Genomic DNA, 20,107 nt, shown 5'->3' on the forward strand with positions numbered 1-20,107 from the left:
GTAAACTTTAAAATGTTTTCACATGCCCAGTTAAAACCTACCCAAACATTTCTCTAATTAATGTTTTGAATAGTCAAAAATAAAATATAAGATACAAGTGCATCTCAAATATATCTCAAAAATAGAAAAGTTTATTCATGTCAGTAATTCAATTCAGAAAGTGGAAATAACACACAATATAGGTCCATTACACACAGAATGAAACATTACATGTCTTAATTTATTTAATTTCTTCTAGTGATAGTGATTGTTGCTTACATTTAATGAAGACCTAAAATTCAGTGTCTGAAAAATATTTGAATATTACAAAAGACCAATTTAAAAAAGTATGTTCACTACGGAAATGTTGGCCTATATGACTCAATACTTGGTTGGGGCTATTTGACTTTAACTACTTGAAATGGACTTTTCCATCATATTCGAATGTATTGAGATGCACCTGTATCTGTATTTACATTCTGACTTATTAATGCAAAATTATAGCCCTACCTTTAATTCAGCATATTTAATAGTACCATATTACTTGTCAAATTCCATTTGGAAATATCTGAAAGTTACTACTAGTTAAAACAAAAGTTAGTCTATCGTAAATTTAAGTGTACTAGTAGCAGTTCCTTTCAGTGGATCTAGTGCAGGGCTATTTGTCTGTAGTCAAAATCAAACTTGAAATCAAAAGGCCAGTGATGCAGCAGAAGGAAGGACAAATGAATCCATTGTCTTTATTATCCCCTTTTCTCATTCCTCAGTGATAACGTCCTTGATGCCTCTCCTCTCCTCTCGTCTTAGTCCTTCCAATTTGAGACAGAAGCGGAGGTGGCAAGAAAGAGACACAAGGAGAGAGCATTCGTGCTTCAGAGCCATCATGAAAAATAATGCATATAACAAACAAATGATAACTGAAGCAAAGTCTTGAATGCAGAGCACTGACTTTTCACCCAGTAGTATTACTATTTTACTTATGACAGGGATCTGAATATTTCTTACACCACTGCTAATTGTGAATTTGGGCATCTGGGCAAAGGTTATGTTAAAATAAAATGCACACAAAGAAAATAGGCTAATGAAATGAAATCTTGATGCATTTAAATAATGCAGAGAAACACATATTCTGTGATGCAATGCACCAGTCCAGTGTAGATTATTCTTTCCATATTCAACAATATTTAATAAATTGTAATAGTTATATTAAAGGGACAGTTCATCCTATTTTTCATTACATATTAACATATAACCAGACCACACTGCATGGGAGTTTATTTCCCTGTCCCAAGCCTTTCAGACCGTTTTTGCTTTCAAACTGTCTGGCACCCCTTGTAAGCTCCAAATATTAATTAGACAACTGTAATGCTAATTTAATAGATACAACTGCATGAGCACACATCAGTGCTGCAGCACGTGATATTTGGACGGATAAACTCTACCTGACAGCTTAAATTTAGGGCAAACGTGTCAATAAAGACCCTGCCGGTCCCTACTGCTTGTGACGTATTCCACGGCCCCTTTCCACGGGGTTCTAGATGTTTCTGTTATCGATTGGCGTTCGCACCAATCACATGAGGGAAATGCGTGTGACGCAGCCAATCACAGACGTCCGGGGGCGGGCCAGAGAGAATCCTTCTGTCAGAGCCGCTGGGTGACGTGAGGGCCGCCTCGGAGTGGGAGAATCCGGTCTGGACATCATTGCTCCCTGGGATTACTCTCAATGAGTTTTCTATAAACAGCTTGACTTACATAACGGCTAGTAATTCAGTTAGTAGTCCCTCAGCTAGCTTTCCTCGTAGATTTACAGGGCAGAAGACACGCTTAATTACATTTTATTTTGGAGCACACCGCCATTGTATGTATATTTTTTTCTTATAGGTGTCAAGTGCGGTCTTTTGCGGATAATAATAATTTACAAGAGGGGCATTGTACAGCGCTCATTATGTCAGTGGTAGGAATTGATGTGGGTTACCAAAATTGTTACATCGCTGTGGCCAGGAGCGGTGGCATTGAAACAATTACCAACGAATACAGTGACAGATGCACACCGTAAGTACAAACATTGACTGTTATCATCATCGCTGTGAAATGTGGTCCGGCTGGGAGTTTGTTACGCAATGTTTGCGACTGGAGGCTGAGCACTGGCTGCGTAGGGATGGTACAGAGGCAGGCAGCGGGGATAGTAGTGGTGGTGGCTGTGATGTGATGAGGCCTCTAGCTATTGGTTTATTCACCGTCACAGCAGGTTAACGTAGGTCAAAATGTCGCGTGTGTCCATCGCTTTCTGAAACGACCCTTTCTTCTTATAAACTGTCTCCCGATCACCACCTCAGTCCTGCGCAGTGCACCCCAAAGTTGACTGAGGCGTGTAACTTAAAGACAGAGTGTAATTTAGGTTATGTGCCATGTTAATGTGTCAGTGCACTTGGTAGTGAAAAACGTGAAAAAGGTAGAGAAAATTATTGCAATGGTGCGTCTATTCTGGCCTGCCAAAAATCCTCCATCCTCAATGTCTACAAGGACCAGCCAGTCTATTAAGCATATATCATAATATTGATACTGTTTTATTCATAGAGGATATAATGAATTAACTAACCCATGTGGTTTCTGACTCTGGGGACACACATAACAGGCTAACTGGAGTAATTTTGCTGCAGCATCCAGCAAACAGGAATGTGCAGCTGGGGAGGAGAATGAGCATTGCACCTTTAAGTGAATGGGGATATTTTTGTGGCAAGGTGAAACTGGGGAGTGACTTGTCACTGCCAGTCAGTATGAAATCCCTAAACCTTTTATGAGTTGAAACATTCATCTTTGTCAGTAAACACAAAGGTTTGCATTTTGTCTGCAAAAAAGAAGAGCTACATTTTGGAGGTGATGTTATTTTAGACAGGATGAGCTCACTTTTGAAGGTGAACTGTTTTGTCTCACTGCCCCAGTTTGTGGTTCCTCCTCAGACTCCCTTGTGAAATTTCCTGAATCGAAATCTACCTCTCAGCACTCCGATTCTGTCTGCAACAGTCAAATACAGCTCTGCCTGGTCTGCCACATCGGGAACAGGATTATTTATGTTGTTGTAGTCTACCTGATTTGCTGATCTTTTTGTCTTCCATCAAGGGCTTGTGTATCTTTGGCCTCCAAAAACCGCACAATTGGAAATGCAGCCAAAAGTCAAGTAAGATCATCCATGACAGTAACATTTCACACTGAAATTATGACACAAATTGCTGTCTTTTTTCACATTTACAATAAAGCTACTGCATGTGCTGAGTATCTTCTCATTTTAGATCACAACAAACTTCAAAAACACAGTCCATGGCTTCAAAAAGTTCCACGGCAGAGCATTTGATGACCCCATTGTTCAAGCGGAAAAACCTAAACTGCCTTACAGCTTACATAAACTGGCCAATGGAAACACTGGAATTAAGGTGAAGCACTGTACAAACCTCCAGCCTGATTTTCTTTGCTGCTTCCTGTTTTTTCCCCCTTTCTCTCTGACCCATCCCATTTTGTGCTGCCATTGCACAGTTTTTTTCTTTTAATTCAACCATGATGCTGATTTGGATACACAGATTTTTCTTCTCTAGTTCATCTCAAAACAACCTGTGTGCTCTTAATATATCTAGCTTTCAGTTAGTCTCAGTCGTACCTAAATGTATCATATTTACAGGTGCGTTACATGGATGAGGACAAAGTGTTCACAGTCGAGCAGATCACAGGGATGCTACTCACCAAGCTGAAGGAGACGTCAGAGAGCGCCCTGAAGAAGCCGGTGGTGGACTGCGTCATCTCTGTGAGTGATGAAAACATTTCAGTAGACCATCAACATAATTCACAAAGTGGTTCAATGATACAAATTGATTTGTGCTTTATTTTACAGGTTCCAAGTTTCTTCACAGATGCTGAAAGGCGATCGGTGTTTGATGCATCTCAAATCGCAGGGCTGAACTGTTTACGGCTAATTAATGATACCACTGCAGGTCAGTGTCCTTGGTGAAATTCAATGAAATTCCTAGAATGGCTGCATAGGACAAACTGAGGTATACACTGGACTCTTACACGCTTTTAGTAGAAAAAAATATTTATAACTCCATCAACAGTAGACTGTCTTGACTAGCTTAATATCTGTGTTTGATTTGCATTTGTATTCACAGTGGCTTTGGCCTATGGGATCTACAAACAGGACCTTCCTACTCCAGAAGAGAGGCCAAGAAATGTGGTATTTGTCGACATGGGACATTCATCATTCCAGGTCTCCATCACGGCCTTCAACAAAGGCAAACTCAAGGTTAGCCTTTCACCTTTTCCCATCTCCATCCACACTTACACCTGCAGCTGTAAATCCTGAATCATTGTCACTTCTGCTCTGTCAGGTCCTCGCCACTGCATTTGACCTGTACCTTGGCGGGCGTAATTTTGACGAGGCGTTGGTTGATTACTTCTGCGAGGAGTTCAAAAGCAAGTACAAGCTTAATGTGAGGGAGAACCCCAGGGCTCTGCTGCGGCTGCACCAGGAGTGTGAGAAACTGAAGAAGCTGATGAGTGCCAACTCCTCCGATCTGCCTCTGAACATAGAGTGCTTCATGAATGACATTGATGTGTCGGGCAGGATGAACAGGTACACATTCTCCTCCTTACTCGTGTGTCTCTGTGTTGGAAATCCACAGCAATATAATTGTTTTTTTTTCTTCGTTTGTAACCGATAGGGTTCAGTTTGAAGACATGTGTGCTCCACATCTGATGAGAGTAGAGATGCCGCTGAAAGCCGTCCTTGAGCAATCAAGTATGTGCTTCAAATTAGGTTGAATTGATGATGGTATATTGCTTGAATCTTGTATATAGTAAGAAACCACTCAGTCCTGTGTGTGTTGTGTGGGCAGAGCTGAGCCGGGATGATATCTATGCAGTGGAGATAGTTGGAGGAGCCACGAGAATCCCAGCTGTCAAAGAGAGAATCTCTAAGTTTTTCGGCAAAGACATCAGCACCACGCTCAACGCAGACGAAGCTGTTGCCCGAGGCTGTGCACTTCAGGTGTGACTCTCCTCCTGTCACTAAGGGATAATGTTTTCATGTTTGGATACACTGTACGAATACTGTAAAATATAATGCAGTAAATGTGTGTTTCTTTGTTTTGGTGTAGTGTGCAATTTTGTCTCCAGCATTTAAGGTGCGTGAATTCTCCATCACTGACGTGGTTCCCTTTCCTATAACTCTGCGCTGGAAATCACCAACAGATGACGGACTGGGGTAAGGACACTTTACCTTAACTTAATTAGCCTTATATGGCAGTTAAACAAGCCATTATATTTCTCTGTATTCATTTCTCTATGTGGTAAATCAAGCTTGAAGATGCAGTATTTGCTGACAGCATTTTAACATCCTGACTTAGCTTTTTCTCTCACTGCATTTTGTTTTTCACAGAGAGTGTGAGGTGTTCAGTAAGAATCACGCTGCTCCGTTTTCCAAAGTGATTACCTTTCACAAGAAGGAACCCTTTGACCTTGAAGCCTTCTACAGCTGCCCTCAAGAGCTCCCCTACCCAGACCACAGAATAGGTAACTCTGCTCATTCTGCCCTCAAAGCCAGACACACCTGCTGGTAACCCAGTGCCCTAAGTAGTTTTTTTTGGGTGGCTCATTTGTGGCTGAGTCCCTAAGGAGTAAAGCACACAGATGGATCCTAATGACGGGGGTGGGACTCTCAGGTGGGATATCAGTTTGTAACTTCCACCTGTCTCCTAAGGGATAATGTTGAGATCGTTAAATTGAAGCTCTTTAACAAACCGCTCATTTTGTTTCCATCTGTCACCAGGATGTTTTTCTGTACAGAACGTGGCTCCCCAGCCAGATGGAGACAGCTCCAAAGTGAAGGTCAAAGTGCGCGTTAACGTCCATGGCATTTTCAGCGTGTCCAGCGCCTCTCTGATTGAGAAGCAGAAAGGAGAGGGAGAGGACATGCAAATTGACTCAGAGCCAATGGTGCAGAATGAAGGCAGGGCAGAGGACCAGGTAAGATGACTTTGCCACAGTTTCTATTGTGCAATCAAAGCAGGCCTGTGTCTTTAATAATAATGGTTTAGAAGATATGCCTGTGTCTCAGTTAATATTGTTTTTAAATTATATTATAATTTAAATGTGAAATGTGTTGTTATTTATATCTAATCTGACTCGGATAAAAAAGCTGAATGTGTTTTGTGCCTCAGACCAAAATGCAGGTGGACCAGGAAGGCCAAAGCCAGGGGGACCAGCAGAACGAGGACAACAATTCCAGCAGTAAGGTCAGCTGGACTTTAACTTAGGGGTGTGCGGATATTTACTGTTGTAGCTATACTGGCCCATTCGTGCTGATTTATTTATTATTAATAATAATAATAATAATAATAATAATAATAATAATAATAATAATGCCAAAGTTATGCTCTTAACTCTGGTCCTGTGACCCATTATACTCTACATTCAAAGTAAAGCTGACATAAAGAGTACTATATTTTTAATCAAACATTATTAACATTTTAAGTCAATTTTTTTTCCAAATAGTACCCTTTTAACATCTAATTTATTACTTTTTTAAATTAATTTTTCACCTCAGACAGTTACTGATATTAGTTAGACACTAATCTTTCTGGCCCAAAACACTTTTTGCCTTTCATACATGCTTATATTGAGATAAGAACCTAAATATCTTACCCCTGTTTACACCAGATTTAACAGTTGTATTAAGTTAATGTTCATACTACTACATGCAACAACTTTTTTAACCTATTTAACATGATAAAATATATTTTCCCCCAATGTGCAATAGTACTTTCAGGAAAACAAACAAACACAAAAAATATATATTATTAATTAATGCCAAATAGTATAAATGTATGTATATAATGTGTATAGAATGTATGTATATATGTATTATTTTTATATTCTTTACTCTGTCTTCTATATCTATGTGTCTGTATCTTGAGCTGCTGTGATGACTAAATTTCCCCACTATGGGATAAATAAAGTCATATCTTATCTTAAGTAATATACTACATAGAAACATAGAAAAATTGTCACAAAAATGCAAAATCCAAAGTACTAAATTTACCATAATAGTGAATATTGATGCATCTCTACAGGAGAAGTGGTTAAGTGTCCCATCTATAAAAACTGTAGAATTACAAAAGAAGTTATGTAAAGGCTACAGCTGAAAGACTAAATTGTGCTTTCTGCTCTCCAAATCCAGGAGGGGGTGTCTGGGGAAAAGCAGGACCCAGCAGCCGGGGGAAGCAAACCCAAAGTCAAGGTGAAGAGTATTGATCTTCCCATCGTGGCCAACAACATTCGACAGCTCGACAGTGATGTCCTTAACGACTTTGTGGAGTATGAGGTTAGTGCTCCTGCTGGCCTTTAGAAACGCCGAGTCATGGTCTGATTGAAGTGCTGATTAGCCGAGCACTGATGGATGGAGTGGAAATAAAACCTGATATGTGCTGTACTCATCCTGTTGTAGTCTGGGATTGATTCCCATGGCGACAGATACTTGTTATTGTCATTATTAGGGATGTTCCCAATGACTCATATCCCTGACATTTAAATGTAACTTTAAACTTGGACTAGCTGACTCATAAAAAGTGAATAAACGCTCAGAAAACAGGAAAAGATTGAGCAGATTTAATGGTCTGAATAATACTACTTGTACATGGTTGCTCATAAAGTTGGAAAAAAATATTTTTTAACCTCTTTCCATGAAATGATTGTGACAATGTGAATTATTCTTGGCAGATAGTGTATAACTTCTCAAAACTTTATACATTTTAATTAATACCTTCCAAACATGTCACAATGAAAATGAAAACCACAATTAACAGAGGATTGTGTCTGAAAACAAAATTATTCCAACTTTATGGCGACCGTGTATTATAGGAGCCTTTTAACTCTTTAAACACATTTTTTAATTACCAATTCTTTTGTTTTTAATGCTGCTTAAATGTGTGGCATTGTATAACAGCAACACATTTCTTTAGGATTGTTTTTAATAAAGTAACATTGGATTAGTAAGACAAGAATATTCATCATGAAAATAATAATTTTAACAATAAGTTTAACCCTCCTGTTATGTTAGTTTTTTCAGGAACCGCAATAACCCAGGGCATGTTTAATTATCCAAAAGTGTCAGACTCTAAAAACATTCCAATAAAAATGTATTATATTTCATTATTAACTCCATTACTAACCATTTCAATCAATATATAGTGCAACTGTGTTCTTTACATATTACAGATCATGGTTCAATGAGGATAATTCACTCTTTTTTCATAAAAAATGCACGTTAAAACTTTATTTTTTAATGTGCATTTAAAAGACCTACATACAAAATACAATGGTTTTACATGACATTGATTTTTCTTTTTTTTTTTCTTTTTATGAAAAAATACTTTAAAGTATTTTTTTTGATTTTTTAACTTTGAAATTTGACCCGTAACATAAGAGGAGGGTTAAATGACTAGTATTTCTGGTGCTGACTTATCAAGGATGGCAGTCATTGTTTCATTCTATGACATGTTTTTTTTCCTCACAGCATCAGATGATTATCCAGGACAAACTGGTGAAAGAGCTGAATGACGCTAAGAATGCTGTTGAGGAGTATGTGTACGATCTGCGGGACAAACTTTGTGGTATCTATGAAAAATATATCACAGAGGAGGTGAGTACTGCGTTGTTACGTACCAAACTCATTGGCTACTGCTGTCTTTACTAAATATCTGTTTTATGTTTGGCCATTAATAACAGGACAGTAACCGGCTGACACTGATGCTGGAGGACACAGAGAACTGGCTGTATGAGGACGGAGAGGACCAACCCAAACACATCTATGAGGAGAAGTTGGATGCACTCAAGGTTTGTTTAAAGAAATTTCTATGTTTAATTTCAGATGGGATTTTGTGTATAATGTTCCTAAAGTTTTTATTTTATCTTTGTTTGAATTGTTAATACTTTTTTATATTTCTACTTGTTTATATTGTAAATTGCTAATACTTTAAAAAAATATTTTTTTGCTTGTTTATTTGCTTATATCATTCTATTTCTAGTTTTTACTGCTGTTTATTTATACTATTTTTTTGTTATTTGCTATCCACTTTGCTGCTGTAACTCTGGAAACTTTCCCATTGTGGGACTAATAAAGGAAATCTTAATATTAATCTTACTCTTATTGAACTACTGTGAGAATCCTTATTAGCGTACTGAGCCCAAAGAGGCTTTTTAAAGGTTTTTAAGACACAGAATAACTGCTTAACATTAACATTGGTTTTCTTGTTCTCCAGAGGTTGGGTCAACCCATTCAGGATCGGCACAGAGAGCACGAGGACCGACCGAGGGCTTTTGAAGAGCTGGGAAAGAAACTACAACTCTACATGAAGTTTGTGGATTCCTATAAACAGAAGGTAAATTCTTTGGATATATTTAATAATAATAATGTGTTATTTCAATAAACCTTTTTTTTTCATTTGCATGTTATGTAAGATAGTAATGCTGGAGTTACAGTGCATACAAAATGAAATACAATAAAAACATAATCACCAGAAATGGGGAAAAAAGGGGAAAAGTAATTCAAATTTAACAACATAAATATCAATATAGTTAACTGATTAATTATAGATTTAAGTGAGATGATAAATATCAATATTTTTATAATAAAGAAAATTAATATACGATTGTATATACAACAAGACAAACACAAAATCTTATATTCACTTACACACAAATCAAGTATGCACGATAAAATCTTTTCACATATATTCACACACATTAACTATACACATACTAGCAGAAACACATGACAGTTAATACCACATTATTTTCATAGTGATTGCATCTATTTTGATTTCTAATTCTCATGGTTATTTTTTCAATTCCATATACACAGTTGCCCATAAAGCTGGAATAATTTTGTTTTCAGACACAATTCTCTGTTAATTGTGGTTTCATTTTATTGTGATATGTTTGGAAGAGATTCATTAATAAAGCTTTGAGAAGATATACACTTTATCTGTCAAGAATAAATCACATTGTGACGATCAATTAATTGAAAGAATATTGTATTCCAACTTTATGAGCAACAGTGTATTTATTTTACAACAACCAACATTTGGAGTTAATTAGATTATCATCTTTTAACCAATTTCTTGTTATTTGTTTAGTTATTTATTAATGAAAAGTCTTTTTTCTTGATATATTCCAGTATTTTTTATGAGCTTTCTTACTCAGTGTGATATTTAACATACTGGTCTAATTTTTTTTTATTTTCTGTCTTTCTGACATACTTTCTAAAAATTGTGAGGACATTTTTATATTTCTCTTTTAGTGGGTGTAATTTTAATAATTATCCTGTCATACATTACCCCCTAGGATGAGCGATACCTGCATTTGAGTGCAGAGGAAATGAGCACTGTGGAGAAGTGTGTGAGTGAAAGCATGGTTTGGATGAACAGCATGATGAATGCACAGAACAAACTCGGTATAACTCATGACCCCATCGTCAAAGTAGCAGACATCATTTCGAAAATACAGGTTTGTGATTGACTATTTCAGATTTATTTTTAAAATTAGCAGTACGTTTCTATTGCCAACACATTCTTTGCTTCATACTCACCAGGAACTAGAGAATGTATGCAATCCAGTGATCAACAGGCCAAAACCCACAGTGGAGGAGGCTCCTGAAGTGAACGACCAAAACAGCGGAGCTCATAACGGCCCGACAGCCAAGCAAGGAGCAGAAGGGAAGGGAGAGGCGAAGGGAAGCCAGGAGACAAAGCCTGGAACGAAAGAGATGGAGGTGGACTGAGATCAGTGTCTAAGAAGCAAACTCTGCAACCATCACCGCATTTACCACTACTGACCATTTTAGACAGTAGAAACCTCAGTACCTGGGACCATTTCTCAATTGTAACCAGCCACTCATGTGGAGTTGGGGTTTTTTTGTGCACCCCCCCATCGGACTTTACCTTTTCAGGTTTCTGTTCTCATCCTCATGTGTGAAAATGGTGTGCTTTACTCTCTCAAAGATTTAACATACTTAATAAATGACAGAATGATGCAATAGATTAAACTTGGATTCTGACGTAAAACTGTTTTCGTTACACAGGAAGGTACCCTTTGTGTTTGCATTAATGTCTCTTTACAGCATCCAGTATCAGCAGTAAATCCCTTCACTCATAAAAGGAATACCTAGTGCTGCCCAAACAACCATTGCACAGCTATTAATTTGTATGCAATAATACAAATTATATATATATTTGTATTTAATGAGTTTGAAATGATGTCCATGTCTAGAAACTGTAAATACTATTTTAGTAAATAAAAGCAGCCAGCATAATAAATGTACATAAAGAACATATTCCTAATACAATGGCAATGCTTGATACACCTAATATCTTTAGTAAGTGAGTGGTTGCCTATATTCCCTTTTTTCTCCTTGCATTTTCCACACTTAAGTCATGAGATATAAGAATGGCAAAATAAATACATTTGCCTGTAAGACAAAAGTTCTATAGTCTTTAATTTGAGGTCCATGTTCTCAGTATGAACTCAGTGTATATCTTTTTGTTGGGTTGGTTAATTAGCAGCAGTGCATCATATTATATAGCCTGTGTGATTATCATATGTTAAAAGCTAGTGGATTACTGACAGGAGATTGTTCCCACCCCATAAAACATTTGAGCTGACAGTTAGTCAGCACAATTCCAATTAAAATTCACCAAATTTTTAGACATATGGGTTTCACTGTAGATGGAGCAGTGGTGGAAAAAGTATTCAGATTCCTTACTTAAGTAAAAGTACAAATAACACACTGAAATGACTCCACTACAAGTAAAAGTTCTGAATTTTAAAGCTTACTTAAATAAAAGTACAAAAGTATCAACATCAAAATGAACTAAAATTATCAAAAGTAAAAGTATTATGCAAAATGGACCCACTCAGATATATATTCTCAATATATTTATTCTGAAAATATTATTAGATTATTTGTCGTGATGTATTTATGTAAGCAGCGTTTTAATTGTGTAAAGGAAGGGCCCCTTTTAACTATATATACTGTTATGAGGTTTAATTTATAAAAATGCGTAATCATTTTGAATTAATCATGTTTTTTATGCTAAATTTCTACCTGAAAAGTAACTAAAGCTGTCAGCTTAATGTAGTGGAGTAAAAAGTACAATATTTACCTCAAAATGTAGTGGAGTAGAAGTATAAAATTACATTAAATTAAAATACTAAAGTACAGTACAAGTACCTCAAAATTGTACTTTAGTAGTAGTAATGTAAATGTACTCAGTTACATCCCACCATAGGTAACTAGTAAGTTAAACTGCCTTTGAGGAAAAAATATAGACGAATACTACTAATTACTACTAATTAGTACTAATTAATTACTAGGTGACGTGATTCTTATCAGTGTTTGGTTTTGAACAGAAACATCAGAAGGTGTATCTTGGTGAGTTATGGTAACAACATAGCCCACTCATAAAGATCATCATGGTTAAACTTAATCAAATGTTTTGATAGTTAACGCTAGCTAATGTTATATTTAGTTAGTTAAAGTGTCTAAAAATGAAGGAATACTTGAACTACGTTGTCCAGAATAGACTTCTGGTTTTCAGCCTGGCAGCTGTTGGCCTGGGTAAGTAGAAACGTAACGTTACTTTAATGTCTCCAAAAACTTTAGATGGAGCTGTATATTTACACAATAACTTCAGAAAAAATGCTAAAGTGTAAGGCTATGCTAACTAAGGCTAGTTTTTCTTATGTTTACCCCTTCATATCTTTTTTTTTAAAAACCGTTTTTGTTTTATATATCTATGTAACGTTTATTTACTTTTCTGTGTTTTCTATATATATTTCCCGAGGCTATTCTGTTGAGCTTTTACTAATTATTTGTACTGCTCATAAACTGATTTAAAAATTAAGAAAGATTTTTTTTTTTTTATGGAGCATAGCTGTAAAAACACACAAAACACCAATTACCGTAAACTATCTTAACCGTTAGCTATTTAAACAAAACATACTGTACAATAAATCAAGACGCCACTTTATGTTGCTTAGGCAACAAAGTGTTTGCTTGTTGCTAGGTGAAAAACATGGCGGCCGCAGTCTGACTCCTTCACTTTCTCCCATTTGAATCTGTTTTTTTCCCCGTAGGATTTGGGTTAGTGTTAGATTAATGTTAACCCTTTGATTTGGGTTCAGGATCAGGCAATAAGAAAAAAAACTTTACCAACACAAAACTGTTACTAGCATACATAACTTAACAAATACGCTCGTAACGTATGTTCTGACCTGTCCGGGTTAAACAGCGCCATCTAGTGGACAGTCTGAATCATTACATTAGGACCCACTATCCCTGGTTTGTTTTGTTTATTGCCAAAGGATACACAAAATCAGGTAAACAATAACAGCACGCACAGAATCAGATATAACTCTGATTAAAAAAAAACGTATTTATGAAAAATATTAATATAAAGACATTAATTACATAATATATATACAAAATAAAGACATACATATTGATAATGATTTTGGTTATTATCAAGAAAGTGATGAATTGTGATTTATTATGTTACTTCTGTTTGATTAGTTTTTCAGGGCCATTAGCCTATATTTGATATTATTTAAAGCCCAATTCCTCATCATCAGTATTTTTAAAGGCCCCTATACTCTGTTGTTCACTGCTACTTAATCCTCAAATGTCTAAGCTTCCCTGTGCTGTATGTTTAATTTTTCTTGTGTATTTTTTTGTTCTGATCATAATCTCTCTTTGTTTTTTTTCACCACAGGGATTGCTTTTGGCTTGATTGTCAAGACCTATGTCCCTCTTTCACATGTTGACAACCTCACTTACGTCATGGCCTTCCCAGGAGAAATCCTCATGCAGATGTTCCAGCTACTTACCATTCCTATCATTGTGACAAGTCTGGTTAGGGGTGAGCTAAAGGTGTAAATCTCACTCTGTTAACAGCAGGTTATCCGTGTTATAAAAGGTCCATATAGGTGGTTTGGCAGATATAAGACATTTTTGTTGTTATCATTATATTTGACCAAACAAAGTGGTCTAATAATTTTTTCCATGACTGTATGTACGACAGATACATTTCAAACACATAGTGAAAATCTGCATTATTTATATGTCTCCAGTGTCTCAAAATGTTGTACTTACATATTAAATTACTCCTCATGGAAGTTTTATACATCACACCAAAGCTCACCTGCTATTCTTGACATGTAACTATGTGACTGTGATCCACTAAATTGGAGTCAAGTCATGCATACACTGTTTGCTCTCGTGCTGGTCCTCTAACTTTGGGTTTGTATAATATGTTTTATGTAAAAATATGTTTTACAGGACTGTCTACTGGACCGAGCATTGAGACCTCACCAAAAATAGCCAAGGGTGCAGCAGTGTACTTTATCTTCACGACTCTGATGTCTGTGAGTTTAGGTAAGAGAAATATTATTTTGGTTGCTTTCCCTTTTGTCTGTTTCCACATACAGTCACATAATTATTGAACCACTGTGATATTAAGCAATGTGTTCTTGCTTGAAGTCCCTGTCAATTTTTATTAAGCGTGTAGACTTAAGCTTCAAACTTTTCATATTTTATGTGTGTCAATTAGCATGAAAATAATACTCTTTGTTTTAAAAAAACAATGGAGCGACTATGAAACTTAAAGACTTGAGAAAACTTGATGACAGTTAGTTGTGTATTTAGAAGTCCCCTGGTCAGAAGCTTGTAAAAGTGTAAGGCAACTAACTATATTATTATTTAAGCCATTAAAAAAACAGCAGAATATTCAAAATTCTCTGCTCTTGATTTCTGAATAAATGAGATATGAGATAGATAATTATTCAAGCAGTCATTTTTTTTTCTCTGGTCAAAAAAGACTCAGTTTAGAGTTTTATATCATGCAAAGAACCTTGCACTAACCTATTGTTTTCAATTTTAATTCTCAGTCTACTATAGCATGCCTGCCATTTCTGTCGCTCATATCCAATCTTGTATATGTTTTTCAGGATTAGTATTGGTTCTGCTGTTGAAGCCTGGGGTGTCTCATACTGCTGACCACGACGAGGCAGAAGATGAGAAACAGTTCTGCACTATTTATGACATATTGGACCTTCTAAGGTGAGTAGATAGTCGTGTTATATTTGGAATCAGAATTAATTTGTCAACTAATATTTTTACTCATAACTAACTCCCAAAGTGTTTGACAATTCTTTATCATTATAGAAACATCATGCCACCGAATCTGGTTCAGGCTAGCTACCAACAGGTGTGTTCATTCAGATATGTTATATACAGTGGTGGAAAGTAACTTAGTACATTTAAAGTAACATTTTGAGGTACTTATACTTTACTTGAGTACTTCCACATTTGTAACTTTGTACTTCTACTCCACTACATTTTTATGCAAATATTGTACTTTTTACTCCACTACATTTAGTTAACATTAAAAACATGATACATTTAAACTGATGGGACATTTTTTATTCAAATTAAACCTCATAACAGTATATCAAGTAGTTAAAATGAGCCCTGTCTTTACAAAAAATAAAATGCTGCTTGCATAAATGCATCAAACAAATAATGTAATATTTAGAATACATAAACCAGTCTGAGCGGGGCCATTCTGTACAATAAGTACTTTTACATATGATACTTTAAATACATTTTGACGCTGATACATTTGTACTTTTACTTCTGTACGTTTTGAATGCAGGACTTTTACTTGTAGTGGAGTAATTTCACAGTGTGGTATTAGTACTTTTACTTAACTGAGGGATCTGAATACTTTTTCCACCACTGGTTATACGTAACATATTTTCCGACTTTTCATGAAGGAGACAGTGTAATATTTATGCAAGGACATTGTGTTTTCTTTTCTCAGTACAAGACTGAGAAGCAGGAGTTTGAAAGTCACGCAGTCGAGTCAAATTCTAGCCATGAATCGGTAAATATTTTCTCGTTATGACTATCTTTTTTAAAATGCAGTGAAAACTGAAGTTGCTCTTGGACCACTGTTATTATTGAGCTGCACATCTTGTTTCAGAATGAAACTGAGCTGCACCTGGTGGGTGAATATGTTGATGGGACCAACACGCTGGGTCTCATTATATGCTCCGTTGTTACTGGACTGGCCCTCAAGACGATGGGAGAAAGTGGGGAAATTCTCCTGGACGTCTTTACCACCCTTAACGAGATCACAAAATACGTGGTCAACTTGATTCTGTGGTAAAGGAAAACAGCATTATGTATATATAATGCAGAATAAGATGTAATTTGTTTTAAGATCCTGCAGTGAAGTGTGTTTATGCACTTATTTAACTTTCCTACTTGGAGTATTGGCTATTAAAACAGTAAGGTTGTTTTACTAAGAAAATATTGCAGTATAGGCAATATTAATTCATAATCATGTTTGATCTCTCCTTCCCAAATGGGAGTTACAAAACAGGTTTCTCTTGGAGTTACAGTCATGAAAAAAAAAATTAAACCATTATTTTCTTCAAATTCTTGTTCATTTTAATGCCTGGTACAACTAAATGTACATTTGTTTGGAAAGAAATATAATAATAACAACAAAAATAGCTGATAAGAGTTTAATCTAAGAGCTGATATCTAGATAGTTTTCCATGGTTTTCTTAATAATAACCAAAATCATTATCAAGAAAACCATTATATTTGTCCAAACAAATGTACCTTTAGTTGTACCAGGGATTAAAATGAACAAAAAATTAAAGAAAACAAGGGTGGTCTAATAATTTTGTTCCATGACTGTATGTTGTTCTAGTAATCAGATAACTGTTCCAAATGTTTTAAAAGTTATAGAACCGTTCCCCTCATTTATTGTATTTTTTTTTCCAGGTACGTGCCATTTGGATTGCTGTTCTTGATAACAAACCATGTTGTTGGGGCTCACGACTGGAACACTGCCTACAGTCTGGTGAAGTTCATGGCTTTGGTTGTTATTGGGTACGTTCTCCTTTCCTCACTGAGAACTGGCACCAACACACAAAGTTGTCTCTCCATGTAGCAGCACTTACGGCCCTCATGCTGCTGTATTGACTCTTATGGCCAGTGTATCAACTTGTTAAGTAATGGCATCATCTGCCAACTATGCTGTGTAAAGACTTAAATCACTGTGTTTTTTGTTTTACAAAATGTTTGGCAGGTCTTTTAGTTGTTGTAAGTTTTAAAGGATTTCTGCCACTGTTAAAACTTTGGCATGTTTCAACCTGGATCTTATTTTCCCATGTTTTTGTATCCAAATGACTAAAGTGGACAACAATTTTTGCAACTGTTCCAGTATTGAGCGAGAGCACTTTAACTGGAAGCCATGAAACAAGCTGCAAGGGCAATTGTTTACGTTCACTGACAGGCTCAGATTGCTATTATACCCCGACTGAGAATATAGATTTTTTTTTAACCTTTTGCTTGATCTTTTTGCTTTTATGGCTCTGATTCTGAAATCTGAATATCAGTCTTTATAAACAGGCAGAGGGTCACAGCATCCACAGGAACACCACCAGTCTCCCCAGCTGGTCATGTAGACACAAAAACATGGGGAAATTAAGATTAAGATTTCCTTTATTAGTCCCACAACGGGGAAATTCAAGACTTACAGCAGCAAAGTGGATAGCAAAAAACAATAAATAGTAAACAGCAGTATAAACTAGAAATTTAAGAAAGGAAGTAAAAAATATAATAAAGTATTAACAATTTACAATATAAACAAGTAGAAATATAAAATATATTAACAATTAAAACTAATATAAATTAAGGAACATTATATACAATTAAGACAGAGTCAGCAGTTGGATATGGACCACTGCAGAGAATATTGCACATATAAAATAAATCATATAAATAGTGTACAGATAGAAATAATAGGATCCAGGTTGGAAAAAAAAATAGGATCCAGGTTGAATAATATCAGTTTCCCTTTAAGGGAAAAGCAGGGGCAGCCATATATTTTCAATGAACAACTGTCTAACACACAAAATCCAAACTTCACCCGTAGGACAGACTTCAAAATACCAATTGGGCCTTCAAGTCTCTGACTAATGTTATGTGATCAGTTTCAGTGTTTATTGTGTATTAAATTGTGTGTTTCAGGCTCATAATCCATGGAGCAATAGTTCTACCAACGATCTATCTCCTGTTGGTGAGACGAAGCCCCTGGCCCGTCATTAAGGGGGTATCTCCTGCCTTAATGAGCGCAGTACGCCTCTCGTCCAGGTAAGCAAATGTTCAAGGGTTTTTGCTTCTCAGTTGTCTGATGTTAGCTCTCTTTGTTCATAACCAGTTTTATATTTCACATCAAAGCTGCCAAATCATAAAGAGCAATTAAAATTTTTCATGATTTCTTTTATATGATCAGCGCACTAAGAAAGTATGCATTGTGTCTTTCAGCTCTGCCACACTGCCGCTCATCCTACAATGCTGTGAGGAGAGAAACAGGATCGACCGCAGAATCACCCGCTTCATGCTGCCTATCGGGGCCAACGTCAACATGGACGGAACTGCCCTATACGCGGTGATGGCAGCAGTTTTCATTGCTCAACTCAACGACATCACTCTGGACCTGAGCCAGACACTCACCATTGGGTTAGTACCAGTTATTGTCACTCCCTCTGTTCTGCAGAAAATCAGAAACACATGATAATGGAATTGTCTATAATGTCTAATGTTGGTTAAGATCTCATTAGACTTAGACAGATTTTATTGTCATTCAGTTATGCATAAAAATATGCACATTGAACGAAATTCTGTTGCACTGGCTCACAGTGATTGTACTCTGGAATATCAGATAAATAAAGTATAGATATATAAAACTGTGAAAATAGAATATTGATATTGCACAGAAATGTAGCAGCAGAAAGTGTTTTTGTACAAAGACAATAGACATAAAAAATATTGAAAACGAGTTCACAGTGCAGTGTAGTGCAAAAAGTTGGAGGTGGGGGATGTAAAGTCCGGGCTTAGGGTTGGGTTGGTGATTAAGAGTTTAAAAGTCTGATATGATAAGATGGTACTTTCAAGATTTGAAAGTAGTAGTAGTAGTAGTAGTAGTAGTAGTTGTAGTTTGAACTTATTTTTTGTAGTGTAATGTGTGTGTGTGTTTGCTTTGCAGAGCGACATCAGCCCTCTCCACCACAGGAACAGCAGGGCTGCCGTCGACAGGAGCAGTGACCACATTCTTTATCTTGTCTGCAGCCAGTTTACCTGCGAAAGAAGCGTGCATCTTGGTGCTTGTAGAATGGCTGCTGTAAGTTTAACCCGTAGTTTAAACTCAGAAATATACCAAAATAAACCTTGATCAAGAACAATTTTCATTCACAGTGTTCGGTAGGTTTGTTTTGATTGCAATTTATGTCTTTCAGAGACCACTGCAACACCGGTGTCGATGTTTTGGGAGACTGCATCGGCGTGGCACTTGTCCACCATCTGTCCGGATATAAACTGGAAGAAATGGAAGGAGAAAATCAGGACATGGCAAGGTGATATTCTAGATGGTCTCTGTGTTTTTGCAGTATAATTTTTCACCGGTACATTGGTAGAGAGTGTGGGGATTTCAAGTCTGATCTAGAGAGAGGTTTCAAGACATCTTAGGGAAAAAGTATACTAGACTCTTTGCACATCAGACATAGATGTTGTGGCAGGAGATGGAGACTGTCCACCATATACTCTGGAGTGTATGCATTTTTTAAAATCAAACCACTAATGGCTCTCTTATGTTTGTCTTACTAGGACGGGTACCATCCAGGAACCATAGGACCATTCCAGCACTTCCTTTCAGTCCGCTTAAAGCCGGCCACCACTATAATCACTCCAAGTTATTTTACTTTTTTGTGTGACAATAAATAAATAATATGAAGCTACAGTCATGTATTTAATTCCCTAGAGGGTAGGCAACATCTCGATTGAGATCATTTGATTGAGTATGTGGAAGAGAAGCAAATAGTCGTTTATGAACATTGCTGTGGACACATGAGGCAACTTAATAATAAGTAAGCCCAGGGCAACACAAACATACACACACATGTTAAGCTAAAGGTAAAATAACATAAATGCACAGGCAGTTTATTCACTACA

At 36.5% G+C, this 20,107-nt stretch overlaps 2 protein-coding genes across 2 annotated transcripts; both read left to right on the forward strand.

The window, feature by feature from the left end:
- Window positions 1-1,622: 1,622 nt before the first annotated feature.
- hspa4l (heat shock protein 4 like) lies at window positions 1,623-11,187 on the forward strand. Its single transcript, XM_059353985.1, has 19 exons — window positions 1,623-2,031; window positions 3,100-3,157; window positions 3,270-3,410; window positions 3,653-3,775; window positions 3,863-3,962; window positions 4,137-4,270; window positions 4,356-4,600; window positions 4,689-4,765; window positions 4,863-5,014; window positions 5,124-5,230; window positions 5,405-5,538; window positions 5,795-5,991; window positions 6,186-6,260; window positions 7,205-7,348; window positions 8,540-8,665; window positions 8,752-8,859; window positions 9,285-9,404; window positions 10,369-10,530; window positions 10,616-11,187. Exons 1-19 carry the CDS (start codon window positions 1,925-1,927, stop codon window positions 10,802-10,804), a joined length of 2,499 nt encoding a protein of 832 aa, XP_059209968.1. The 5' UTR covers window positions 1,623-1,924; the 3' UTR covers window positions 10,805-11,187.
- A 1,196-nt stretch (window positions 11,188-12,383) lies between these two features.
- Window positions 12,384-19,895, forward strand: LOC131988500 (excitatory amino acid transporter 3-like). The gene is made up of 13 exons (XM_059353626.1): window positions 12,384-12,640; window positions 13,794-13,940; window positions 14,360-14,455; window positions 15,028-15,139; window positions 15,245-15,287; window positions 15,903-15,965; window positions 16,065-16,246; window positions 16,877-16,984; window positions 18,128-18,250; window positions 18,425-18,619; window positions 19,146-19,280; window positions 19,396-19,512; window positions 19,763-19,895. Exons 1-13 carry the CDS (start codon window positions 12,571-12,573, stop codon window positions 19,785-19,787), a joined length of 1,416 nt encoding a protein of 471 aa, XP_059209609.1. The 5' UTR covers window positions 12,384-12,570; the 3' UTR covers window positions 19,788-19,895.
- Window positions 19,896-20,107: the final 212 nt, after the last annotated feature.

Source organism: Centropristis striata, chromosome 16 (genome assembly GCF_030273125.1).
Source record: "Centropristis striata isolate RG_2023a ecotype Rhode Island chromosome 16, C.striata_1.0, whole genome shotgun sequence".
Taxonomy (NCBI): domain Eukaryota; kingdom Metazoa; phylum Chordata; class Actinopteri; order Perciformes; family Serranidae; genus Centropristis; species Centropristis striata.